Genomic DNA, 23,484 nt, shown 5'->3' on the forward strand with positions numbered 1-23,484 from the left:
CGGACATAAACCACATGTAGAACTATGAAATGGCCTGAAAGGTGAGCATTATGTAGATGTAAATAAGAGTAGAAATGGGCTTGTCCATGGACAGCCATCCTGCAGAGATACAGTAACTGCAGATGAAGAGAAGGCAGAGGTGCTTACGCCTTCTTTGCTTTAGTCTTTAGTGGGGAGACGGCTTGTCCTCAGGACAGCTTTCCTCCTGGGTTGGCAGATGGGGTCAGGGAGCAGAATGGGTCCCCTGTGGTTCAGGAGGAGGCTGTCAGAGAACTGCTGAGCTGCTTGGATGTTCATAAACCTATGGGACCAGATGGGATCCATCCCAGGGTGATGAGGGAGCTGGCAGATGAGCTGGCCAAGCTGCTCTCCGTCATTTAGCAAAAGTCCTGGCTCACTGGTGAGGTTCCACATGACTGGAAGCTGGCCAGTGTGATGCCCATTCACAACAAGGATGGGAAGGAGGATCCTGGTAATTATAGGCCAGTCAGCCTGACCTCAGTACCCTGTAAGGTAATGGAACAGTTTATACTGAGTGCCATCCACAGCATTTACAGGATGGCCAGGGTATCAGACCCAGCCAGCAGAGGTTTAGGAGGGGTAGGTCGTGTTTGACCAACCTGGTCTCCTTTTACGACCAGGTGACCCTCCTGGTGGATGCAGGAAAGGCTGTGGATGCTGTATGCCTGGACTCCAGCAAGGCCTCTGACACTGTCTCCCACAGCTCACTCCTGGAAAAGTTTCAGCCCACGGCTGGGACAGGAGCACTCTGTGCTGGGCTCAGAACTGGCTGGATGGCCGGCCCAGAGAGTGCTGGTGAACGGTGCTGCATCCAGCTGGCAGCCAGGCACCAGAGGTGTCCCTCAGGGCTCAGTGCTGGGGCCAGCTCTGCTCAATATTTTTATTGACAACATGGATGAGGGGACTGAGATTTTAATTGCTAAATCTGCAGACAACACTAAGCTGGGAGCGTGTGTCCATCTGCCAGAAGGTAGGAGGGCTCTGCAGGGAGACCTGGAACAGAGTCCAGAGGGATGGGCAGAGTCCAATAGAATGAAGTTTAATCAGCCCAAGTGCCAAGTCCTACCTTTTGGCCACAACCACCCCCTGCAATGTCATAGTCGGTGGACAGGGTGGCTGGACAGTGCCCAGGTGGAAAAGGACCTGGGTGTACTGGTTGACAGGCGGCTGAACATGAGCCAGTAGTGTGCCCTGGTGGCCAAAAGAGGCCAGCGGCATCCTGCATCAGGAATGTATCATCCTGTATCAAGGGCCTGTGTCAGGAATAGTGTGGCCAGCAGGAGCAGGGAGGTCATTCTTCCCCTGTACGCAGCACTGGTGAGGCCACACCTCGAGTGCTGTGTCCAGTTCTGGGCCCTCACTTTGGGAAGGACGTTGAGGGGCTGGAGCGTGTCCAGAGGGGGCAGCAAGGCTGCTGAGGGGCCTGGAACACAAGCCCTCTGAGGAACCACTGAGGGAGCTGGGGGTGTTCAGCCTGGAGAAAAGGAGACTCAGGGGTGACCTTATCACTCTCTACAACTCCCTGAAAGGTGGCTGTAGTCAGCTGGTGCTCGGTCTCTTTCTCCAGGCAGCAACTGACAGAATGAGAGGACACAGTCTCAAGCTGCGGCAAGGGAAATACAGGTTAGATATCAGGAAAAAGTCTTTTATGGAAAGAGTGATAAAGTTCTGGAATGTTCTGCCCGGGGAGGTGGTGGAGTCACCGTCCCTGGATGTGTTTAAAAAAAGCCTGGATGTGGCACTCGGTGCCAGGGTTTAGTTGAGGTGTTGGGGTTGGGTTGGACTCGATGATCTTAAAGGTCTCTTCCCACCCAGTAATTCTGTGTGATTCTGTATAGGCAGGAATAAAGCCCACAGGCTGCAGTTACAGCTTAATGCTATATACAGAATATTTAAAAGTCGTGTACAGTGGCACAGACAACAACACCATTACAGGAAGTTCCTGTCTGCCCTCCTGAGAAGGTTCTGGGAAGACTTCTTCTTTTATGTATTAATTTTTTAAACAAGCATGTTGCTGTTTTCACATTATGCTGTCCAATATTGTCACACACAGGAGCAGAAAAAAGGGACATGTGCACTCCTCCTCAGGTTCTCAGAGCTTTCTTGGCTTATTTTTTTCCAAGTCAAGAAGAAGATGAACTAAGGCCTTTGTTTTCATGTAATGTAGTCCAACATTATTCATATCATTTTAATTCTGCTACTTTCTTTCCTCATATCCTTGAGAAAATGAAAATGTCTTCTATGAATCATAACTTTAGCACAATTCCCACTCTGTCCCTCTGAATCTGCATTTCAGAGTCTGTCCAAGAGCAAAAGGAGCTACTCTAGTCCATCATCCCACACTACTTGCAAGAGAAAAAGCAGTTAACCAAGACCGGGTTTGCAAGGTCTGCCGAAGAATGCATAGTCCTACAACCAACAAAGAGAATAATTTAAAGCACGGGCTCTTAAAAAAACAAAGCCAAACCTTGCTTATTCATTTTATTATAAACAGCTGTGTGTTGCAACACCCCATTACATACTGCCCAAACTCCGATTTAATCACTTGTCTTTCGCCTCACTCACCTCCTTCGCTGTTGTCTTGATGAGGAGCAGAGTTGGTTCGTGTCCCTCGCTGTGGGAATAGAACCTGAAGTGCAGAGCACAACAAAGTGAGCACTCGACTGCCAACAACTGCAACATCAGGCACTGTCTCCTTCTCCAACTGGTGCCATGGCAAAAAACCACCTGAAGACTAAGAATATTCCAGCAAAGACTTTATACACTCCATGTAAATAATGCAGTTGAGCATAAGTGAATACTATCAAGCAGTTGCTCTCTACTCAGTCCCCTGTACAGTTTATGCGTTTATGTCACTGAAGAGTAACTAGAAGCTTACCTAGATGAACTGCAGCCTTTTACAGCATTTTGAATTGAAAAAACCTAAAGGATTGTAAAACAGCCTAGGACTGATGACCATGTTTGAAGGGCTTTAGGTCCTCAAGGAAATTAATTGAGATGCATTCTCTTTGCTTGCTTTTGCTCTTCCTCATAGGCACATACGGCTGGGAGAGAGCAGGTCACTCCCTGCCTCAGTACCTTAGTACCTGCTGATGGCAAAGTCATTATTAGGGGCTATAGAGTTATAGTGTTCCGTACCAGGTGCAAGGACAACTCATATCTAGTTTATCTCACTTAAAAAAACCCCAACCAATCAGATTCATAGGTAATTTCCAGTTTCCAGTTCTCTTCTTCCTTGGATCAGTATGAATGTGGTTATCTATCAAAAGTGCCTGCAGAGCAGTCACTGAGTTAAACCATTCAAATCCTTAAGGAACCAGACTCAGACCTGCAGAATCTGTGAAATGATCCAAGTTTGACTTTTCCAATTGATCGTGAACAGTTTAAAATATTCTGACATAGGAAATATCCCAGTCAAATGCTGTAGGCAACAGGAATTTGTCATATTTATATTCCATTGTTAATGATATTCTACAGATCAAGTCCTGACTAAGCACGGCCTTTTTGTCAATCCAGCAAATACTTCACCAGTTGCTCCTTTCTGCCCTACAGTAGAGAAGAGAGAGGAAAGTTTTCCTTACCTGCTCAGACTACAGCCATGTTCCAAGGTGGTGAAAAGCAGAAGGGGCTGGCACAGTGCAAATCGCTCTGGGATCCATGACCAGATATCCCGCATCTCCTTCACACTGACAATTTCTGATTTGAAGTTCTCAGCATGAACTGCCAAGTGCACATTCTGCCTGAGAAATACACGACAAAACACTGAGAAGCAATAATTTAACAAGCTTCGGATTACTGAACTGAAACATGAGAATACAGCTGAACACTAACAGACTCCAGCATATAAATTATTGGTCAAAGCTCCAGTCCACGGGATTAGGTGGCTGTGACCTGGGGAAGGTAATAAATTGCAGTAGTTTAACATAAGCCTCAGAGGCAAAGATCTGGCTTGACAGTATTTTCTATTCCTCTGTATGGCAGCTGTGGCCTGCACCTTTACACACAGAGGACGCAACATAGAGTCACTAAAAATTACCATGGTCTTATATTTGTTGGTTGTAACAGTCTTGCTGGCACTTGTGTTTAAGCACAGAGAACAGAATACCTAAACAAACAGACAGGGTCTGAGAGGGAGGGGTAGTATTTTTTCTACCTCTGAAGTCCTGCCTGTATCATGTGACTAGAGAATTCCTAAACCCCTCAGAAACTTTAGAGGAATCAGTATTACCAGGGTAAGCAATTTTAATCCAAGGCAAATATTTGAAGCTTTTGAGAAGTTCCACCTCTTGGAAACATGTAATCACCAATGACTGTCACTTCATTACGAAACAAAAATGCTCCTGGGATCATGGTTACAGATGGAGCCTGAGAACACTAAGGAATACTAGACACTGACACTGGGAAGGAAATCCCTGTGCCCCTCAGAAGGGTCTGATACAGTTAGGATTGATTCATGGCTTTTAAACACTTGAAGGTAACAATCATCACCATCTTAACCAGCCCTAATTTCTCAGATTAAACAAGCACGCAAACCCAGAGCCTGGGGATTAAATGTTATTTGCTTCCACGGTCAATGTTAAATTCTTAAAATGCAATGGAGACAGCCAAGGACACAGAATTTACACAAGTCACTGAATTACTGGGCAGCCAGGTCCAGGAGTTAAATAAAGCTTTATTAGTCCGGTCTGCATGCAAGGGTTTGGGTGCAAGTATTTGCCTGTTTCTGATGGTTTTTTTTTGACAATTACACATTTCTCTTCTCTCACTTTCATGATCATGAAGGGGTCCTCAATACTGTACATCTGCATGGATCTGGATACCTTAGCTCGCTCCCTAAAACACACAAAATATATAAACTTTTTATTTTTCATGCTCACAGTACCAAAATTCAGCAGCATTTGCAATGCAGAGCAGTGCTTGCTTGGAGACACTGGAAACTGCTTTCTGGAATTCACTGTAGGCACCTTGGTGTCAGCATTTTAAATTAAGGTCACTTAAAAAAATTACTAAAATTCAGGTCACTTAAAAAATTACTAAAATTACTGCTTATTTTAGCCAAATGAACGAAATCAGTCTTTGCATTGCTACCCTGCATTATTTAATGCAAGGAATTTCTGTGGGCAGCTATTAAGCAAGCTGTAACTATTTATAGGTTTTAAAACTTACAGTATCACTGACTAGGGACATTATTTGTACTTTTAAACACAGCAATCTGAGGCAAAGGAGAGATCCACTGAAACAAAGTAGGGGCCAAGCCTTGAACCTTCATGTTCAGAATCTTACTTCAGGTCTCACCCTCCGTGTTCCGGCAGGTCTGCAGCTAAAACTGATGTCACTATGGAACAGAGCTGAGAGACAAAGACTTGGTTTCAGCTCAGCAGAAATTAAGATTTTTTCCCACCTCCACATTAAGGAATTAAAAAATATTCAGGGCAGTCAACTGTTTATTAGGATGTATTTCCAGCGGAAAATCAATGGTGATAAATAGGCTAAGACTTAATAACAAATATCAAACAGGTTTATATTTACACCTCAAGCAAGCCTCAGAATTATTTGTATACCTGGTCTGTGCATCTTTCACATTTCTGTGAGCTGTCTGGGCAACTAAACTTCAGTTCTTTTTTCTAAAAGGCTTTCACACTCAGGGTATCTTTGCTTTTGTCTTTTTTTCCTTCTCCTGGCTACTATAAACTGCTGGTTTAAAGACGTTCCTACCCAAACTCCTCTCAAAGCCTGTTTGAGCATTCTGAACACACCTCTTTCAGTATCCTGTGCCTTCCCACAACTCTTTCATGTAGGTAGAGTATCACCTTTTCAAACAGATCTTTCTGATTTACTAGAAAGCATTTACCATTGTATTTGCCATTTATAACTGTACCAGGCATACAGTTCCTGCCTTTTGAATACTATGGTAAATAATTTCATATTTAATGGCACCATCTAGTTAAACCAAAGAACATGGCCAAACAATGTGAAACAAAATGATGTGTTATTTCCCAGTAACAAATCACAGCTGTGGATGGTTGAGACTGAAACCTGACCCTGTGTTGAGAGGTGTCCCCATACAGCTTGCCCCTATCAAACCAAACTCCATGCTGCTGAGCAAAAATACAACTTTTCGGGGGTGGGTTCCAGATTGCAACTAGTTACAAGTATCTAACCTGTATTAATTATCATATTTTTAACAGTATTTATCTAATGATGCTGAAAATCATCTCCTTCACTTTGGCAGTTGCTTTTCAAAGTAGTAAATGAGTGAAAATGAACAGAACACAAGTGGGCTAAGAAAAAAACCCAAATGTTTTGGTTTTTATTCATTGAGAAAAATTCAGTTTAGCCTTCTCCATGCCACTCTTTTCTGGGTCATCTGTGAAAACATTGTAGCTTGAGAGAACAGTAAATCTGGACAGCATTAAAGTCTACCACTAGAACTGAACAAATTCAGAAGATTTTACCCTGCATTAGTGTTTTCCTCAGTTACTGGGATTCACATGACCACCTTCTCTTGATTGCTGATATTAGAAAGACTTGTTCAACTGCTATTATTCCAAGTAATTAGATTTGAAAACCAGCACAATAACTGTTTAATAAAGCAGCATTTGCTAATTTCATAGGAATGTTGCTTTTACAGCTATATCATTAATACTATGTGCTTCAGAGACCTCAAAGCTCCCAGAGGTAAAGTCAAGGTTGAGGATGTGCAGCAGCACCTGTCAAAGTGGATGTGCCCTCTATTATTCAAAAAAAACCAAATACCCAACTCCAAAGATTACTCACCAAATTGCATAAATCAAGGCTTTCTGCTGCTTTCAGAACAACCTAACTGCAAAAATAATACACAGATGCTCTAGATTTGCTCAACTGGGATTAACAGCTTTTTGATTTACCAGAGGTAAAATCCTCAACACAGGAGTTACTGTATGAAACATGCTTTGCTAAGTCTCTTAAGGTGTTCTTTCAAACATGAAAACATGAGGAAGTTAACTCCAGCTTTGATTTTATAAATTAGTACAAATGTTAGTGTGCATCACTCACTAAAGTTAACTCAGGGCACCTGCAGCAAGGCTAGAGGATTCTCAAAGGCATGAATTTAAACCCAAACATCTCTGGTATTTAATACTCACAGGGCAGCCTTTCTCTTTCTAAGTTCTCTGCTTATCAGATATCACAATCCACTCACTGGGTTTTGTTCTTTAAGATTTACTTTTCAGGCCAAGACTTGATAAATGACTTCATTAACTGTTAATGCTCTACGGCTGCGTAACTCTGACCTCCTTGACACAGAAAAAGAGTCTTGTCTTGTTGGCTCTAAAAAAACTCTACCTACTTAAAAGCAAATATAAACTACTATAAATAGAGACAGGTCACTTTTAGGAGTGTGCCAAGTTGGGGTCAGTCCAAAAATTTTCCAATTAACTGCAGAAAGCTTCCAAAGAAGACAAAAAGTTGACTCTGTTTCACATCTAATGCAACAGCATATACCAGGTTTGGAGTTGGGATGATACCTAACAGCTCTTCTGAGCTGTTGAGATATTTAAAAAAATGACACTTTTTCTTCCAGAGTAGAAAGGACCATTATAATAAAGGCCTTTTATAGCCATAACCATAATCCCAGCATGTACTTTCTAGAGCACAGTACAGAAAGAGTACAGTACTCTTTCACACTCCGGAAAACACAGGTGCATTGCTGTCTGAAGTGCTGTGCCCTTGGGCCCACTACGCCTTCTCTCACAGCTTTGCAGGTGCTATGAACTAACTTTGCAGGAGGGTATTCTGGAGATGTGGCACAGCAATCGGGTGCTCTGATGCTGGCCTGCTTCTCCTGCCCCAATGTTAGCAATATTGACCACCTTGGAAAAAACAAGCCAAAGACAGCAGGAATGAGCAAAGTGCAGAGACTCCAGTGTTTTAACCTACCTTTTGGGAGGTGCAAGACTGCAAACAGGAGTGGTGCAGTGGAGATGGAATGGACAGAAGGAGAACATACAAAGAGAAAGACAAAAAAGATAGAAAAGATTAGTGACTCCTACATCCATGACAAAGAGAGTGAAAGGAGCCTGGAGAGAAACAAAGCAAGGTTTGATTTGAGTCATCAAGCACTAAAAAATAATCAGACAGGTTAAAACATTCATATTTCTATTTTCTCCCTGCTTTGTTATGTGATGGGAAAATAAACCATCTTCTCCTTGCACAGACCAAATACAGGTGGAGAAGAGAACTCACTGGCACCTCATGGAGCCCTGGAGAACAGCTTACTTCTCCTGCACTTCCATCTGCCCACACTGGGATCCAAACTGAGCCAATCCAAACTCCCAGCAGCCCTGTGCCTGGAGACACATAAATTTCAGTGGGTTTACAAAGGCAGACAAGAGAGGATGAAAGTTTTTCAGTGGCAACTCTGCCTGGCATACCAGTAACTACTGGCTTTATTTGGGTATATTATTGTATGTTGCCTTGAAAGCATCACTGTTCTGAGAATTTCCCTGCAACATTTAACACAGCAGGAGCTTTTGGAGCGTCTGTGGTTGGTTGACGGATGTTTTCTATTTCTCTGGTTTATTTAAATTATTTATTTATTTTTTTAAAATTTAAAGCTCTAATTCCAATTTAAACAATATATTCAAGGATATTACAACTCTCCTGAACTTCCCAACAGGAAGACACAATGGAGGAGTCAATATTTTGTTACAAGTTTCAAATACAAAGGTCTGAACTGTCTCTAGTGTGACAATCCAGTGGCTAAAGACCTTGAAATATTTGAGACTGATAGGAAAATGCTGAAGCTGATTGTAAACCAAGCTATGAGTCTAAAAAAATTAGCCCTTGGAAGAGACCAGGGAGAGCTTTATATGTATGCAGACACATGAAGGAGGTTCAGCTAACATTTATGTGATCTTTTAGGCTGAAATGTACTGAGTATGTGTTGCCATGCCATGGAATGGTAACTGTTTGCAACTACTGTAACTAACTCAGCAATGCAGCTGGCTGGAAGATCCTACTACGTCAGTGGAGATTTGGGGAAAATGAGACCATGCATCTAGAATACCAAATTCTAGATACCGCACTCACTGACCCAGGGGACTTTTAGAAGTCACCTCTCTTCAGAGGGCAGTTCATAAAACTGTCCAACACTTAAACTTGAGAGTTCAAAAATGATTGGGAGAAGTTTTCTGCTGTCAGAAGCCTCTGGAAAACAGAACATGCACTACTTACCTGCACATACATTTGCACTTGGCAAGATGCTAATTTTGTTCAGATTAATATATTGGTTCCTTTTCTACATCCATCGAGAGGCCTTTCAGCTAAGCTTTTTATGACTTTAACTGTCACATCAGAGCAGGATTTCATTTACTGGTTTCAGAGTTAGTTCTTCCTCCCCATATTTCTGAGAAGAGCTTGTGATTATGCAACAGTTTCTTGGATCTGTATAGTCACTCTTCTCTTCCACGGTTCTTTCAAAATTATTTTTTCTAATAGTACATGAACCTGTCACAAAACAGGTCAACTCCTACCTGTGAGTACTACACTCTTGACTTCCAGGAGACTTCCTGTTGAATTTATTTAAAAAGTAACCTGAAAATAAGACATATTTCTTCCTTGCTCTGTTAAAACAGCTCCTCAGTCAGGCACAATGTTCCCAGCTGTGACAGTGTCTTACACTAAAGAAACTGCTGAATTCACAGTACTGAGCAGCATCAAATTGACATTTTATACAAATAATATCATATTTAAGAATCAACTTTCACATTTCTTTGGGTATGTTTCTTCCAAGTAATTTATCAGTGCTGGTTTTATCGCTGGAGCTGCTGAGAGCTTCCTCTGTGCCAGAAAAAACCAATCAGTGAGTGGTGTTGAATATTGACACTTTGTTAAACGACTAGAAAGCTGAACACGCCTCTCTGAACACCCACGTTAAAAATGAAAAATGCCGGGAATTCTCTCTTTTTCTCTTCTGGCCTGAGAGCAGGTAACAAGGCCATCCCGGTCCCTCGCTGTCTCCGCTAGGCTGGGTGAACTCTGCCGTGGGGCCAGGCCCCCATCGGCTGCTGGGCAGGGGGAGGGGAGGCCGAGGCCAGGCCAGGCCAGGGCTGCGGCTGCTAACATCTTGCTGTGACTAAGCCCTGCCCCGCCACTAGCCCAGGCTGAGCTGGGGTCCGCCGGGCCCCGGGAGCAGCCCCGGGCCGGGCCGGCTCGGCCAAGATTCTGCTGCCGTTGCGGTTCGCTCACAACCACCGGGCAGCAGGAGGAAAAACCATCGGCCCCCGGCCGTGCAGCTGCTGTGTTCTGGCCTGGCTGCTGAGATCCTGGCCCTCCCCCCAGCCCAGCCCAGCCCGGCCCAGCTCGGCCCAGCCCGGCCCAGCCCGGCCCAGCCCGGCCCAGCCGCAGCTCCGGAGGGGTCAGATGACCATCTGCAGGCCCCGGGTGAGACATTAACTCTTCCAGTGCACAGATAAGACTTGCAGACCTTCAGTCCTCCCTCGGATGAGAGAAAAAGACAGAATGAGAACATGTAGAAGAACAACACGAAGACACCAAGGTCAGTGAAGAAAGAGTCAAGTCCCAGATGGGAGGGATGAGGAGATGCCTTGATCTTAGGGCTGAAATCCTCTTGTAAAGCTATGGAGAAGGATGTAATTGATACACCAGACTCTTTTCCCCTGTGACTCATTGAAAAAGTATGGGGAGATGAAGTGTTCAAATTGTAGACATGAGCAAAAGCCTCCAAGCTACAATAAGCAGATGTTAAAGTAGCTGTGATTCCTATGAGAAGTCTGAACAGAGGGAGAAAGAGAGAGAGAGAGAGAGAGAAGGGTGATGAAGACCCTCTGCTCCAGGGAAAGAAGACCTCTGTTTCTAGAGATGAAGAGGATCTCAGAGACAGATAAAGAAAACCTTTGCTCTTGAGCAGCTCATTGTAAAAATAGTACCCCATAAGTTGACGTGGCCCATAAGCACAGCTGTGGGAAAAGCTGTGAAAAATGGGAAGGACTTCACCATCGCAGATTTGCTGGGCAGCTGCTGTTCATGGAAATTAAAAGTAATGAGAGAACTGTTTTTTTGTGGAGACGTCTCCATAAAATGACAAGAGGGATTCCTCTCCCTAAATGAACTGAAGAAAGATTATTCTAGAAGTGATAAACTGACTGAATTGTTTCTGTATGTTGTGAGTGGGAAATAAAAGGTGGTAGGGGGGAGGAGAAGTGTTCTAAAGGTTTTATTCTGATTCTTATTATTCTTTCTTTTAGTTACTGTTAATAAAGCCTTCTTTACACCCTTTTGGAAACTTTGAGCCTTCTTTGCCTTCCTCCTAATCCTACCTCACAGCGGGAAATAAGTAAGTGTATTATAGTTGGTGCACTAGCATTTAGCCAGCGCTAGACCCACTACATTAATTGGTGTGTTGGTCGGGAAGTCTCAAATTGGCGAACCAAAACCACTACACCAACTTTGCTAAAATGCCTTTTAGTTTGAAAACTGCTTATGAAACACACTTTTGCGATATAAACACACCTGTAATTAATATATATACCCGCATAAATTCATAATTGAGCAAACTACAAGAAACTTCTGTTCCTCTTACATCATAATACTTCAGTTACAGTTCCCATTGCAAAACCAGCAACGCTTGATTTTGGAGCTGCTGAGTTTTTCTGCAGAGAAAGTGCATCAGCAGACACCAGCATGCACCAGTGGAGCTTCCCCACAAGTCACCCAGGGCTGCCAGACAGCTCCCCACAGTGGGAAAATTCGGGAGATTGCTCAGGTTACCTGTGCTGAGCCCTACCTTTTCTGTTTGACCGTGATGCCCTTCTGCTGCAAAGCCTTCTCATTGGCCATCTGCAGGAGCTGGATCTCCTTCCGAGAGAAAAGGCGGATAGCAAAGGCTTTTTCCAGGAGCCTCTCTGGGGACACCGACTTGGCGATATCCCTCACAAAGGCTCGAATGTCCTGCTGGATGCTGTCAGACTCCATGGGCTGCCCAGCTCTGACTTTGTGAAAGAATTTCAGAAGAGCCAGTGCGACACGATAGAGAACTTTGTACCCTTCCACCAGGAAGACGTCAAAGATCCGCGCAATGTATGCCATGGGGAGCTCTCCGAAGAGCCACCGCTGCCAGTCTGAGTACACCTCCAGCACATCCTCGGACACTGCCACCATCAGCTTGTGGGCCGCCTGGCAGTACTTGTTCACCAGGTCCCCGAAGGTCATGCAGGAGGACTCGAAGGCCAGGAAGGTCTGGTCAATGAGCCGCTTTGACGGGTCATTGCAAGCCAGGATGCGACAGACCTGCTCGAAGCACTCAGCCTCGTCCTTGCTGTAGTGCAGGAGCAGTGCGATCACTGAGGGCAGTGCTGGGCAGAACGAGATGTCCGGGAATTGATTGGCAATGCACAGAATGATCTTCCTGACGGCCCCGACGCCCTCCGCGTTCAGGCAGTACGTGGGGATCAGGCTGTTGTCCACGAACTCCGGCAGTGGAAGGGAGCTGCTGTTGCGTTTTCCTATGATCTTCACCACAATGTCCCGGTACACGTTTGCATCTGGGGTCACTGTACGGCATGGGATATTGCTGATGAGTTTGTGGTACACTTTGGCTCTCAGAGAGTGGTTTTTGGCCCAATAGCCCTGCCGGGCAAGCTGCTTAAGCTCCTGTAAGTCTGTGCAGGTGAGCTCTTTCGTATCCTGGCTCTGGGCACTCACATCCATTTTGTCCCAGTCCACAAAACGGCTGTATTCATCCATGGCTCCACGAGAAGCAAATCACATAAATTATGAAAACAGAGACTTTAGTTAGTCATTGATGGACTCTTGGATTTTTCTGCAAAAGGGAAGTAAAAAACCAGACATCTGAGTAACAGATAATCTCTTATTTTCCTTATGAACACAGATACGCACATACTTGTTCCTGCAATGGCAAAACTATTTCCTAAAGCAAAGAAAGTTAAAGATGCCTTTTTATTTTTAAGCCAAACTTTTCTTCCATTCTGTCAGTAACTCCTACTGCAGTAACTGATCGAAGGCCAGCCAAGAGACTGATCCTGAGGACATCTCTCCAGAAAATTAATTTCCCTAACTGAAAGTCCAAGCTGAGGCATGGACCTTTACATTAACATCCCACTTAAGAGAACAGAAGATTCCCATTGCAAAAAAAAAAAAAAAAACAAAAAACAACCACCAAAACAAAAAGCAAAGTATGTTCAATTTGCAATCACTCTTTCCAATTCTCTGGGGAAGTATAACTTAAACTTACACTAGAAGGATGCAATCTCATAGGTAGTGTATGCTGTTCTCAGACTGTGTGGCCACTGAGGAGATAGACTGTGATCCTACTAACCAGAGCCATGTCCTCTAAGTGATTTTTCTGTGCTGGTAATAACACTTGTGTGACCACATAGTCACTGAGATTAGCTTGTTAATCTGGTAGAATTTTTCTTTTCCATTGGATAAGATTTCTTCATGGAAAGAGTGGTCAGACATTGGAACAGGCTGCCCAGGGAGGTGGTGGAATCACTGTCCCTGAACAGTGTTCAATAAATATCCCTGGAAGCATTCAAGAAATGACAGGATGTAACACTTAGTGCTCTGATCTAGTTGACAAGGTGTTGATTGGTTCAAAGGTTGGACTCAGTCTTGGAGGTATTTTCCAACTTCAATGACTGTGTGCAGCTGTATAGTCAGCCAGATCATTGCTAATGCCAGACGAAAGACTTGTGCAGGACAAGAACCCTGCTTCCAGACTGCAGCACAGGGTCAAGTCAGTTTCAAACACCTTCATTAAAGCACTTAGATTCTCTAAGTGCTGCTCTGGATGCTGGCCATGCCCTGTCACAGGGGCACACAACAGCTCTCCCACTGGAGATGCCAGATACACGTTTGTGACAGCACTAGAAGCTGAAACATCAGGTTCTGGCCTCTAGTGCCTTGTGCCAGGTTTACCTGATCTACCTGCTGGCTCCAGCTTCAGAGCACATCTGTGTTCCAGCAGAGAGCGTGGCTGTGACCACTAAAGGCCATATCCAAACCAGCATTAATCTGTCAGTGCAAAGCCAGAAGGGGATGCACAGTAATCTCCACTATTGCAGCAGCTCTGCCGAGTGCTCAAACCTCTGCCCATGTGCCCTCAGTGTCCAACTGAAGCTGCAAACACGGCTGTGGATGCCGCACGCTCTGCAAAAGTAGACCTATAATCCCTATAAAATCCAACAGGCCCATAAAACTGTTCTGTTCAATTATGATGTTATATAGCAAGGTTAAATCAACGAAAATACTCACTGAAAGGCCTCCAAAGAACCCTCAGTCATTCCAGTATTGACAGACTGAAAAATGCATGGAACTTGACATTTATTGGCATGGTCTTCCATTCTGGAGGCCTTTGAGCCTATTGAGGGAACTTCTAATGCCCTGGAGGAAGCTGCCACAGGCTTTGAGAATGCCTCTGCTTAGGGTGAGACAAAAAGGTTTTTCCCATGGTGCTCTGCAGGACTATGTTAATCTACCTCAGTTCCCTATAGGTCACTGGCCTTTACCCTGCCCTTTCCCTATATGTCATTGCCCTCTGCCCTGCCCTTGTACCGCCCCTGTGCCCACAGACCCCATACTTAACCCAGGACACTGCACTGCTTCATTGTCTTCTGTCCCTGGATTCCTTCAGCGTGACTCTACAATAAACCTTGCTGGAACTCTGTACAGAGACCCTTTCCATCTTTCTTCACTGACCTATTTGTGGTGCGAGTGTGGATTGAGTGACTGTCTGTGCCTGCCTGAGTGGCTTTCTCAGAAGATGCTTATGGGAAGGTAGCAGCAAACACTATCCATTTTCCACGCTGCTACATTCCATAAATCAGGTGCTTTAAAATTATTTGAAGCTTTTAAGGAAGATATACCATCAAGATGAGATCTCATCCTCGTAGCTGCACCTTTGGAAAAGAAATCAAACATTTTGCCTGAAGCAGCCATAGCAGCCAATCCAGACAGTTTGAGATTCTGAGTAAATGCTAACCTGGGTGTTTTGGAATCACATGCTGGAAGTCCCTGTTGGGAAGGATGAAAGTTTGACAAGAAAGACTCACAGATACATATGTTTGGCAGAAAGATTTTTGAACGTAGAATCTGAAGAAGGAATAGAAATGAAAGCAAGTTTTGATATAGAAGAAAAGAATTGCTGAGCCAGTCTTACTGGCCAACCAAGGAGGCAAAGGGTATGTTAGTTAGAAGGGGGTTTTTATGACTTAGAGCAAAGGATAAACCCACCTCAAACAAGAAGATGTTTTTACCAAGCAGAAAGATAGCACAGGCAAACAAGTCAGCAGATGTTGCCAGTAGAAAAAAAGTCTCAGAATTTTCCACTGCAAGAAAACTGAAAAACAACTTCTAGCTTAAACTGTAATGTATTAACTTTTAGTGATTGGAGAATAGTAACATGAATATGGTAATTATAGTAGTTAGGATAGGCTACAGGTAAAAGTTAAGGTATAGACTGGTTCTACTGTATTAAGATGCTCAGCAAAGAAAAGTATATAATGCATTTATAACCTAAACTAAGGGTCTCCAGGCCTGCCTGCAGCTGGAGCTGACAGATGTGGGCACTTTTTCTGTCGCCCATGATCCTGGACTGCTGTAATGTCTTGGATGTAATAAACTGCATTTTGAAGAGCCGCCTGGAGTCCTGCATTCCTCATTTCGGCTCTTACAAGTCCAAAATTTAACTCCTCTTTTAAAAGTTTGGCAGCAGTATGCAGGAGCCTTTCAAAGAACGCTTTTGGATGGCTCTTCTCTACCATATTTAATTCAGGGCTTTTTTTATAAAAAGAAGACTGGTTTTAGATCATCATTCTTAGAGTGTAAGAATGATGATACAGAAATGCTCACCATTTCTTTTCATTGCATTCTTCCACATCTGAAACCAATTCTCAGACTGTAATTAAAGGAGGCAACACATTGTCCTGACTCCAGTTCTGAAAGTGAGATATCTTACACTGTTCAGCTGTGGGGTCTCAGTGTGAGCTCAGCGTGTGTTTCCTGGAGATCCGGTAACAGCAGGACACCAGTCCATCGCAGAGCCAATGTCAGCTCCAGGGAAGTGAACATTTTTCTGTAATTCTCCACCTGGGAATCACAGAAACATTCCTTTTTAATTCAAATGCTAAAATAAAGTCCTTTTGTAGAAGAGAAACTTAATCCTACTTTGCAGTGGCAAGAGCATAGGGAGATGAACCATTCTGTTCCTGGACACTTCAGCATAGAAACTATCACTGCCTTGTGCTTGCTGGAATCTCCAGCATGCTTCCACCTTCTGCCGTCATCCCTTGGAAGCTGCTTAGATTTGTATTAGGGAGGGTTAAGTAAAATGTTCATCATATAAGACAACTTCTAAGACACCCAGATTCTTTTTTTCCCCTGTAAACTTTCTTCTCCTGTCTTATTTCCTAAGATACACAGGCATACTTAGAGGCTGCATCAAACAGACATTTTTCACTCAAGCAATTATTGCCCGTTCCAGGAACTAATGAATTTGATTCTTATGTGCTCTTGAAGCTCACTGAAATCCATGGCAGTCAGACTGCCACAAGTTTTAATTTGAGCTCACAGTTTTATACATTTTTTGGCTGGGATAAATCTGTGGGGTCTGCAAGTAGGTCTGGCTGCTTACACTTTTCACAGGTCTAGATGTTGCAATAAAAAGTGACAGCAAAGCAACTGGGCATTGTCAGGGCTCCAGAGCATGACCAACTCTTAACTGTGCATGCAAAACCAACAGAACTTGTGTGCTTCAGTGTAATGGTGCACAGCTCCTGATACCTTGCCAGCAGCTACTGTAAGCCAGTAGGCCTCAAACAGGGAGGATTTACTTGCCACAGAAGAGCCCAAGAAATCTCAGGAAAATTCCAGCCAGCCTTCAACTCCTCCTCTTTCTGAATCGTTCTCCCCCTCTCCTGTGAGGCAAGTTCTCTCTCTTCTGGTAATTGTGTAAAGACCAATGTTTAACTTTGGGCAGCTGCGAAGAGGAGACAGAAGATGTCTTGCCCTCAGCAGTCAAGAGCCAGTGAGTCAGGGTTGTCTCCTGCCCATCCCTCCCACCACGAGGAAGTGAGTAGGCAGTACAGACTTGTATTTGGAGGGAGGCTGGAGTTTCAGTTAGGGGGTAAAACTAGAAGATGGCTGTGTTGAGAGTGCAGTTGTGTCACTAAGTCCCATATTCACCTGAACTACCTTGCTTACCCCTTCATATAAAGGAGGGTAAGACAGGCAGAAGAGAAAAAACATTTCAGAATAAAATGTATATATATAGATATGGCTATAGGCAGGCAGAGAGACTCATTTACAGACCCTTATTGCAGCAAACCGCTTTCCCTCCTGCTTTAGAGAAGTCAGCATATGGTAAACATCCTCTAACTGGAGATGGGGACAACAGGATGGATGAGTGCCTGAACAGCACAGGACTGAAATGCGGTCTAGTATGTGTTAGCACAGAATGATAAGGGCATTGTATAAACTAGCAAAAAAAAAAAAAATTCCATTATTTGTAACAACCATAGAATCACAGAACATTCTGGGTTAGAAGGGACTTTAAAGCTCATCTCATTCCACCCCTTGCCATGGGCAGGGACACCTTCCACTATCCCAGGCTGCTCCAAGCCCTGTCCAACCCTTCAAGGGATCCAGAGGCAGCTACAGTTTTTCTCTGAGCAGCCACAAAACTTTAAAGTTCTGTACTAAGAGTAAGTAGTCATTATCCTTTCTAATCAGACTGACTTTAAAGAACAGAACCAGGAGAAAGAGCTTTCTTCTTACTACCTACCCTGCAATTGTAGATTGTTAAATTTATTTATTTTTAATGGAGCTCTTCAGGTAAGTGCAATTAAAAAAAAAAAAAAAAAAAAAAAAAAAAAAAAAAAAAAAAAAAAAAAAAAAAGCAAGTACACAAGTAAGAAGTAGAACTAGAAAAATGCATACTGAGGATCTGCCAACAATGGCTGCAGCACAGACAAAAGCTTTTTCAAGACTAAGTTTGAACTCTGAAGCAGGCAAGCAATCATTACAATTCAAACCCAAGCAAAGACCATAGCAACCTGCATGACTTTAAGTCAGTGACCGAATTTTCAGGAAATATTTAGCTTGCTATTCTAGCCACATTTTCCATTTCATTCCCTTAGCTCTTCCCATTGTCTTTTGGACTGCTTTCAGAAGACTGCTGAAGACTGTCTGAATCTGTATAAAACACAGCAGTGAAGCCAAGTGTGACAGGAAAATTCCCATAATGGCTACGAAGAAAAATTCTATGAAAGTGTTTAAAAACACATCAGGAAAAAAGATTTGAATTATTATTTACTTTCAGTATGGGGAATATAAGCTTACAATTTTACTAAAGATAACATGGCTGAGGGTAAGTTCAATGATTTTATTATTTACAATAATTATTTTGTTATTAAAGAGGTTTGTTTGTTTTTCCTTTACAAAATGAAGGAACTAGCAAACTGAAATATCAGAACTACAACTAACTCAGAGGGCAATTATTTCTTTCAAATTGAGAGCACATGAAATACTCTACAGTAGTGAATATTTACAGTCTAAACTTAAAAAACAATTCCAACTTTGGCTAAAGCCTGCAATTACATTATTTGATATTGCTTTTAATAAGCTTAAAAGAGTGTCCTAAAAACCCAAGCAATAATTAATCAGGAGATCCTGGTTCCCCATCCATTTAAGTATTCTTGCAACTTTGTGTTCTGAAAGTCTGCCTACAGTTTGAAAGATTATTAAAACACTTCACTTAAATCTAGTGTAGTTGCTCTATAACAGGAACTACCAAATTTGAAAATTACATTTTTTATCTCGTGCATGAGCAGTTACACCACCTTGGATTCAGCTCTTGACTATGTACAGATACAGTTACATACTGACAACCAACATTTTGGCAGGCATTTTTTTAAGGTTCTAATAGAAAGCAAATTTTCCTTTTTGCTGCCCTTCAAATCAAGAGTAATGTAATCCTCCAGATCTGCAGCGTATCATTTGGTGTTTATATTTCTGACCAGTGTTGTAGGCATGTTAAAGACTCAAATTTATTCTTTTTCATAACCTTGTGAAACTAATCCATGCAGAAGGCAGATGAAGAGATAATGAGAACTGCTTCCTCAAGACTGCTTGCTACTAGTCCTTTTCTCAGCAAGAGGAAATTGACCCCAAAAATCTGAGATGAATTCCATTCTTGAGGGGTACTCAATCACCTCTGAGATGTTTGCTTCATAAAGGGAAGTTTGACAGAAGCACAAAGCAACTCAGCAAGGTAGCAGCCACTGCAGAAGAAAAGACAACTGGCAGGCAGCTTCCCTCTCCTCCCCCAGTATTTCAGTGCATCCTGCAGCTTTCCCAACCCTGGACTTACAGCAGCACACCTTGACATCTCTGCTACATGGATCTGGGAACAAGACTGGACACCACTGTTCCCCCTGCACCCAAACACCTCCTGATCAGAAGCACAGTTGCACAGCCTCAACGGTGACTTTGCCACCCCTCCCTGGTGCAGATGTGTTTCAGAGCTGGAATTAAACACTCCATTTAGCATTAGAAAGTGACCGTCTCATCTCATGCAGAGTGTTTGGGAGCACATGGCTGCATTGTGCAGTGATGATCCCTTCCAGCAGAGTACACAGAGCTCGATGGATTGCTCTAATGTGGTTAAATGCAGTTCGATCTCTATGATGTGCCCGGGGCACTCTGTGCTCACAAGCTGGGCGCCACGATTAAATTTCTGACAATGTTCTATTACAAGTTTAGCAATAGTGTGATAGCAGATTACTAGATTCTTCCTGCTGGGTTCTTGATATGCTTTAAGGACAAAGTCTAAAAACATCTCAATTTCCCAAGTAACTGATAAAGACCTGATATCAGAGCACTCTTCAGGGCAAACACTTTTAGGCATTTAGATGATTTCTCTTGGGATATCACCACTGCGTATGAAGCACAGTAACAGAGTTTGTCCTAGAATCACATGTTTCCTTTCTTAGGAACATACTATCACCTTCTTAAACAGTCTAAATTATCTGTAATCAATTTGTTGTGCACTTTATTAAAATTCAGAAGCACTCTCAGACACAGCAGTTCCTCACTGCTGGGCAGGTAAGTGATAGTAGCATATATTTAGGAGAATGTGTATGCCAGAGAATCATGGAACAGTTTGGGTCAGAAGAGACCTTAAAGATCATCTCATCCCACCCCCTGCCATGGACAAGGACACCTTTCACTATCCCAGGTTGCTCCAAGCCCCGTCCAACCTGGCCTTGGACACTTCCAGCAATGGGGCAGCCACAGCCTTTCCTGGCACCCTGTGACAGGGCCTCACCATCCTCTGAGGAAAGAATTTCTTCCTAATATCTAATTTAAATATATCTTATAGCGGCAAGCACTGACAAAGCATCCCCTCCTTCCCATCTCTGGGCTGGGATGACACAAGCACTTCTGATATCCAGTCCCTGTGGGTGCTGTGAGCAGTAAGATACCAAAAAGGCACACACAGAACCAAACAAGATAAAAGTTTGGGGAAAAACACAACACATTTTTGTTGAAAAAATGTAAGAGGAAAGAAATGGTTAATGGCTCCACAAAGGTTCAAAAAGGCTAAAGAGCAGAGCATTGTAAGAGGATACTGGAGGCAAACATTAACAAAGCCATAGGTCAGTAACTTTCCCTCCTGCCTACACCATAAAAACACTCAAGGAACAAACAGTAAAATTAAAGAGAGGGTAATTCCTACCGTTTTTCCCCTCCAGACTAAAAGAAAACTGCACTTAACTGTAAAACTATCTTACATGATGTATTAAAAATGATCCATTATAAAAAAGGTATCTGTCAAAGTAGTGCAAAAAATCAATACAATTTTCTGACTACATGGTCTGAGTTTTCCTTCTGGTTCTTCCAAACTGTAAGGCTGAAAAAATCCTTCATGTTGTGCTAATTATTTGTCTTCCCTTGGTTGCAAAATTGGAAATAACTAAAAACCATGTATCCCCTCAACAGAAACCTCTGACTCTGAACATACAATCTTTGGTCTTATTATTTTAACTTTCCCATAACACCTCACTTTATATCTTTTTCTGTTTGGAAGTACAGTCAACTATGTAGAACCAAAGACAGTGTTGACGGTCAGTGATAAACTTGATATGGTATCAAATCCATACACAATAATACAATCCCTTTTCACTCTCTGTTGCACTGGATACTGTCAGTTTGACATCTATCACCTCGAGACTCTTTTCCACTACATTTATTGGCAGAAAAATATATTTAAATATCTGTTGATGATATGTTCTCCTCTTAGACACAGCGTCTACATTGGTTTTCCTCTTATCTAAACCAGAAGGTGCAGGAACATGTACTTTACAGGTACATACAGCCATGTGTCATTACTTTTACATTTAGAACTTCTTCAGGTCCAGAACAGTAGCTCACAGCATGAATGGAAACACAGGTAGATTTTTACAAGCAGAAGACACAATCTGAGATACCAGGAAAGGGCATCCCTAGGAGAGAGGTTTGCCCAGAAGTCTTTCCCAGAGCATAGAGAGTCTTTCCCAGAGACAATATATTGTATATATACAATATAACAAATATATATGCCATTTTTAAAAACTAATGCTCAGAATAATTTTCCCCACAATATTCATATTTATCAAAAATACACCCACACAGATGACTGCTGGACATTCTCTCTTGAGAAAAGTTCAAAATATGAATGGTGCCATTTAAAGTCTGTTAAGGAAACCAGCCAATGTCCCAATTCCCCATATAATCTTCAAAACAAAACAAAAAAGAAAATTTGTCAAAACAATTCCAGTACCAGTGTGGATACTTATGCCAGTTTAATTCTTCTGTAAAATTAACTGATAATACATGTTTATAGTGGTTTAAGACCTCCTCAGTGCAACACATGAACATATAAAGCCTTGATGGGCAGTGCTAGAGAGCTTAAGGGGTACCTAAATTGGGAAGGGTACGGATGCAGCAGTAACCCTGGTGTAACAGAGCACACAAATCCTTATCTATGCTGAACCTATGGAAATCACTACACACACTTCTTGTATGTGTGGTAAGCAAACGGAGATGTACACTTCATTCCTGCCAACAGTTATCCCCGTAACTTTTTTATTCCAGGGGAGATCTGTGCTCCCATAATTTCAGCCAGCAGCTAAAAACAGGGTAGGGAAACCTTATCTCAGATTATTTCATGATTGTCTACATTAAATATAAGGGCACAGCAGTTTTCTCTTGGAAAGCAAAAGCCAATTTACAGTAAGATAAGCCTATAAAAATTAGAGTTAAAACTGTCATTTTACTCAGAATTTTATTTTCTTCCAGCTCTGCAAAACCCTAGACATTTTTTTCCTTTCTTCTGACCTTGCTCAGAAGAAAAGCTTCAATAATCTGGTAGGCCCTGTAACGGACTACCCTTTCCTGAAATCAAGCGTAGATTACCCTACACAGGGGAGATATTCAGACACTAACTACACTTTACAAGCAAAGGAGAACCTAAGCTCAGACAACAGCTCCATTTTGGGGAACTGGAACAACACATTGCTTTATTTCGGTAATTATTTCTGTCATCTTTCTAAACTTATGCTCTATTAAAAGAGTAGCAACAAACACTCCTGGGCAGCAGCAAAGGTACAGAAACAGCACCTCGTAATGAAAAACTAATGAGTGTGAAATCCCACTAGTCCTGCATTACTTTGATTGTGATTTCAAAATCACAGCTGATTGGTTGCCAAGTTTATAATCTTACTATTAGTGTATACTGCTAATCTTCTTTCTGAGGAGAGAACTTTGGGTGACTGGCCCTATCACAGAGTTCAGAATCCAGGGCACAGGTTTTACAGGAAGCTTTGCTGTTGAGGGTGCTCCGTACCCATGTGCTTGCTCTGAGCAAACCTGAAGGGATTTAACACACCTGACACACCTACTCCTCTCTCCAGTGGCATTGCACTGGCCAATGGATTCCAAGTCTCTCACCTGGAGGATACAGGCATATTGAAATGTAAACCAGGAGCAAGAATCCTGCCTCCACATCCAGATTAGAAAACAAACATTTTTTATAGAATGAAGATATTACAAAACAAAACTATTAAACAAAAAGAATCCCAAAACTCCTCCACCACTCAGACTGAAGTGCTTTTATTAACCCTTACCCTTAGAACTTGTGACTGTACAGATCTTCTTATAACTTACTCCCTTCTGTTGGGCCTGTTTGTGAGGTGAAAAATAATCTGTAAAAATGAGACTGTTTTTTAAACAGTGCACAGGGCAACACTGATACGCATCAGATGCACCACTGACCTCCACACCTTAATAAAAAGGTATCTCCACACACAGCTTCTAACCCTCATTCCTGGAACTGTGTTATAGAAAACAAGGTGACAAACACCCTCACCAAAGAGAACAGCTAAATAATCACATTATTAAAGTGCT

The 23,484-nt window shown here is 42.7% G+C and overlaps 1 protein-coding gene across 14 annotated transcripts in view; it reads right to left on the minus strand.

Annotated features, from left to right (window-relative positions):
* The window catches only part of TBC1D24 (TBC1 domain family member 24), a 36,270-nt gene that overhangs the window by 9,094 nt on the left and 3,692 nt on the right, over positions 1-23,484 (minus strand). For 3 of the 14 annotated variants that reach the window (XM_038151248.1, XM_038151247.1, XM_038151245.1), the window contains exons 2-9: positions 15,892-16,128; positions 15,274-15,379; positions 15,023-15,132; positions 11,807-12,767; positions 7,939-7,956; positions 4,788-4,854; positions 3,603-3,757; positions 2,587-2,650 (exon numbers count right to left, since the gene is read on the minus strand). In XM_038151248.1, the coding sequence (XP_038007176.1) occupies positions 2,587-2,650; positions 3,603-3,757; positions 4,788-4,854; positions 7,939-7,956; positions 11,807-12,767; positions 15,023-15,132; positions 15,274-15,379; positions 15,892-15,919 (1,509 nt within the window). In that variant the 5' untranslated portion in view covers positions 15,920-16,128. Of the gene's footprint in view, positions 1-2,586; positions 2,651-3,602; positions 3,762-4,787; positions 4,855-7,938; positions 7,957-11,806; positions 12,842-15,022; positions 15,380-15,891; positions 16,129-23,484 lie in introns of all 14 variants that reach the window. The other 11 variants (XM_038151258.1, XM_038151250.1, XM_038151255.1 and 8 more) reach the window with 11 other exon arrangements.

The sequence above is a fragment of the Motacilla alba genome, chromosome 14, assembly GCF_015832195.1.
Source record: "Motacilla alba alba isolate MOTALB_02 chromosome 14, Motacilla_alba_V1.0_pri, whole genome shotgun sequence".
NCBI classification, from domain to species: domain Eukaryota; kingdom Metazoa; phylum Chordata; class Aves; order Passeriformes; family Motacillidae; genus Motacilla; species Motacilla alba.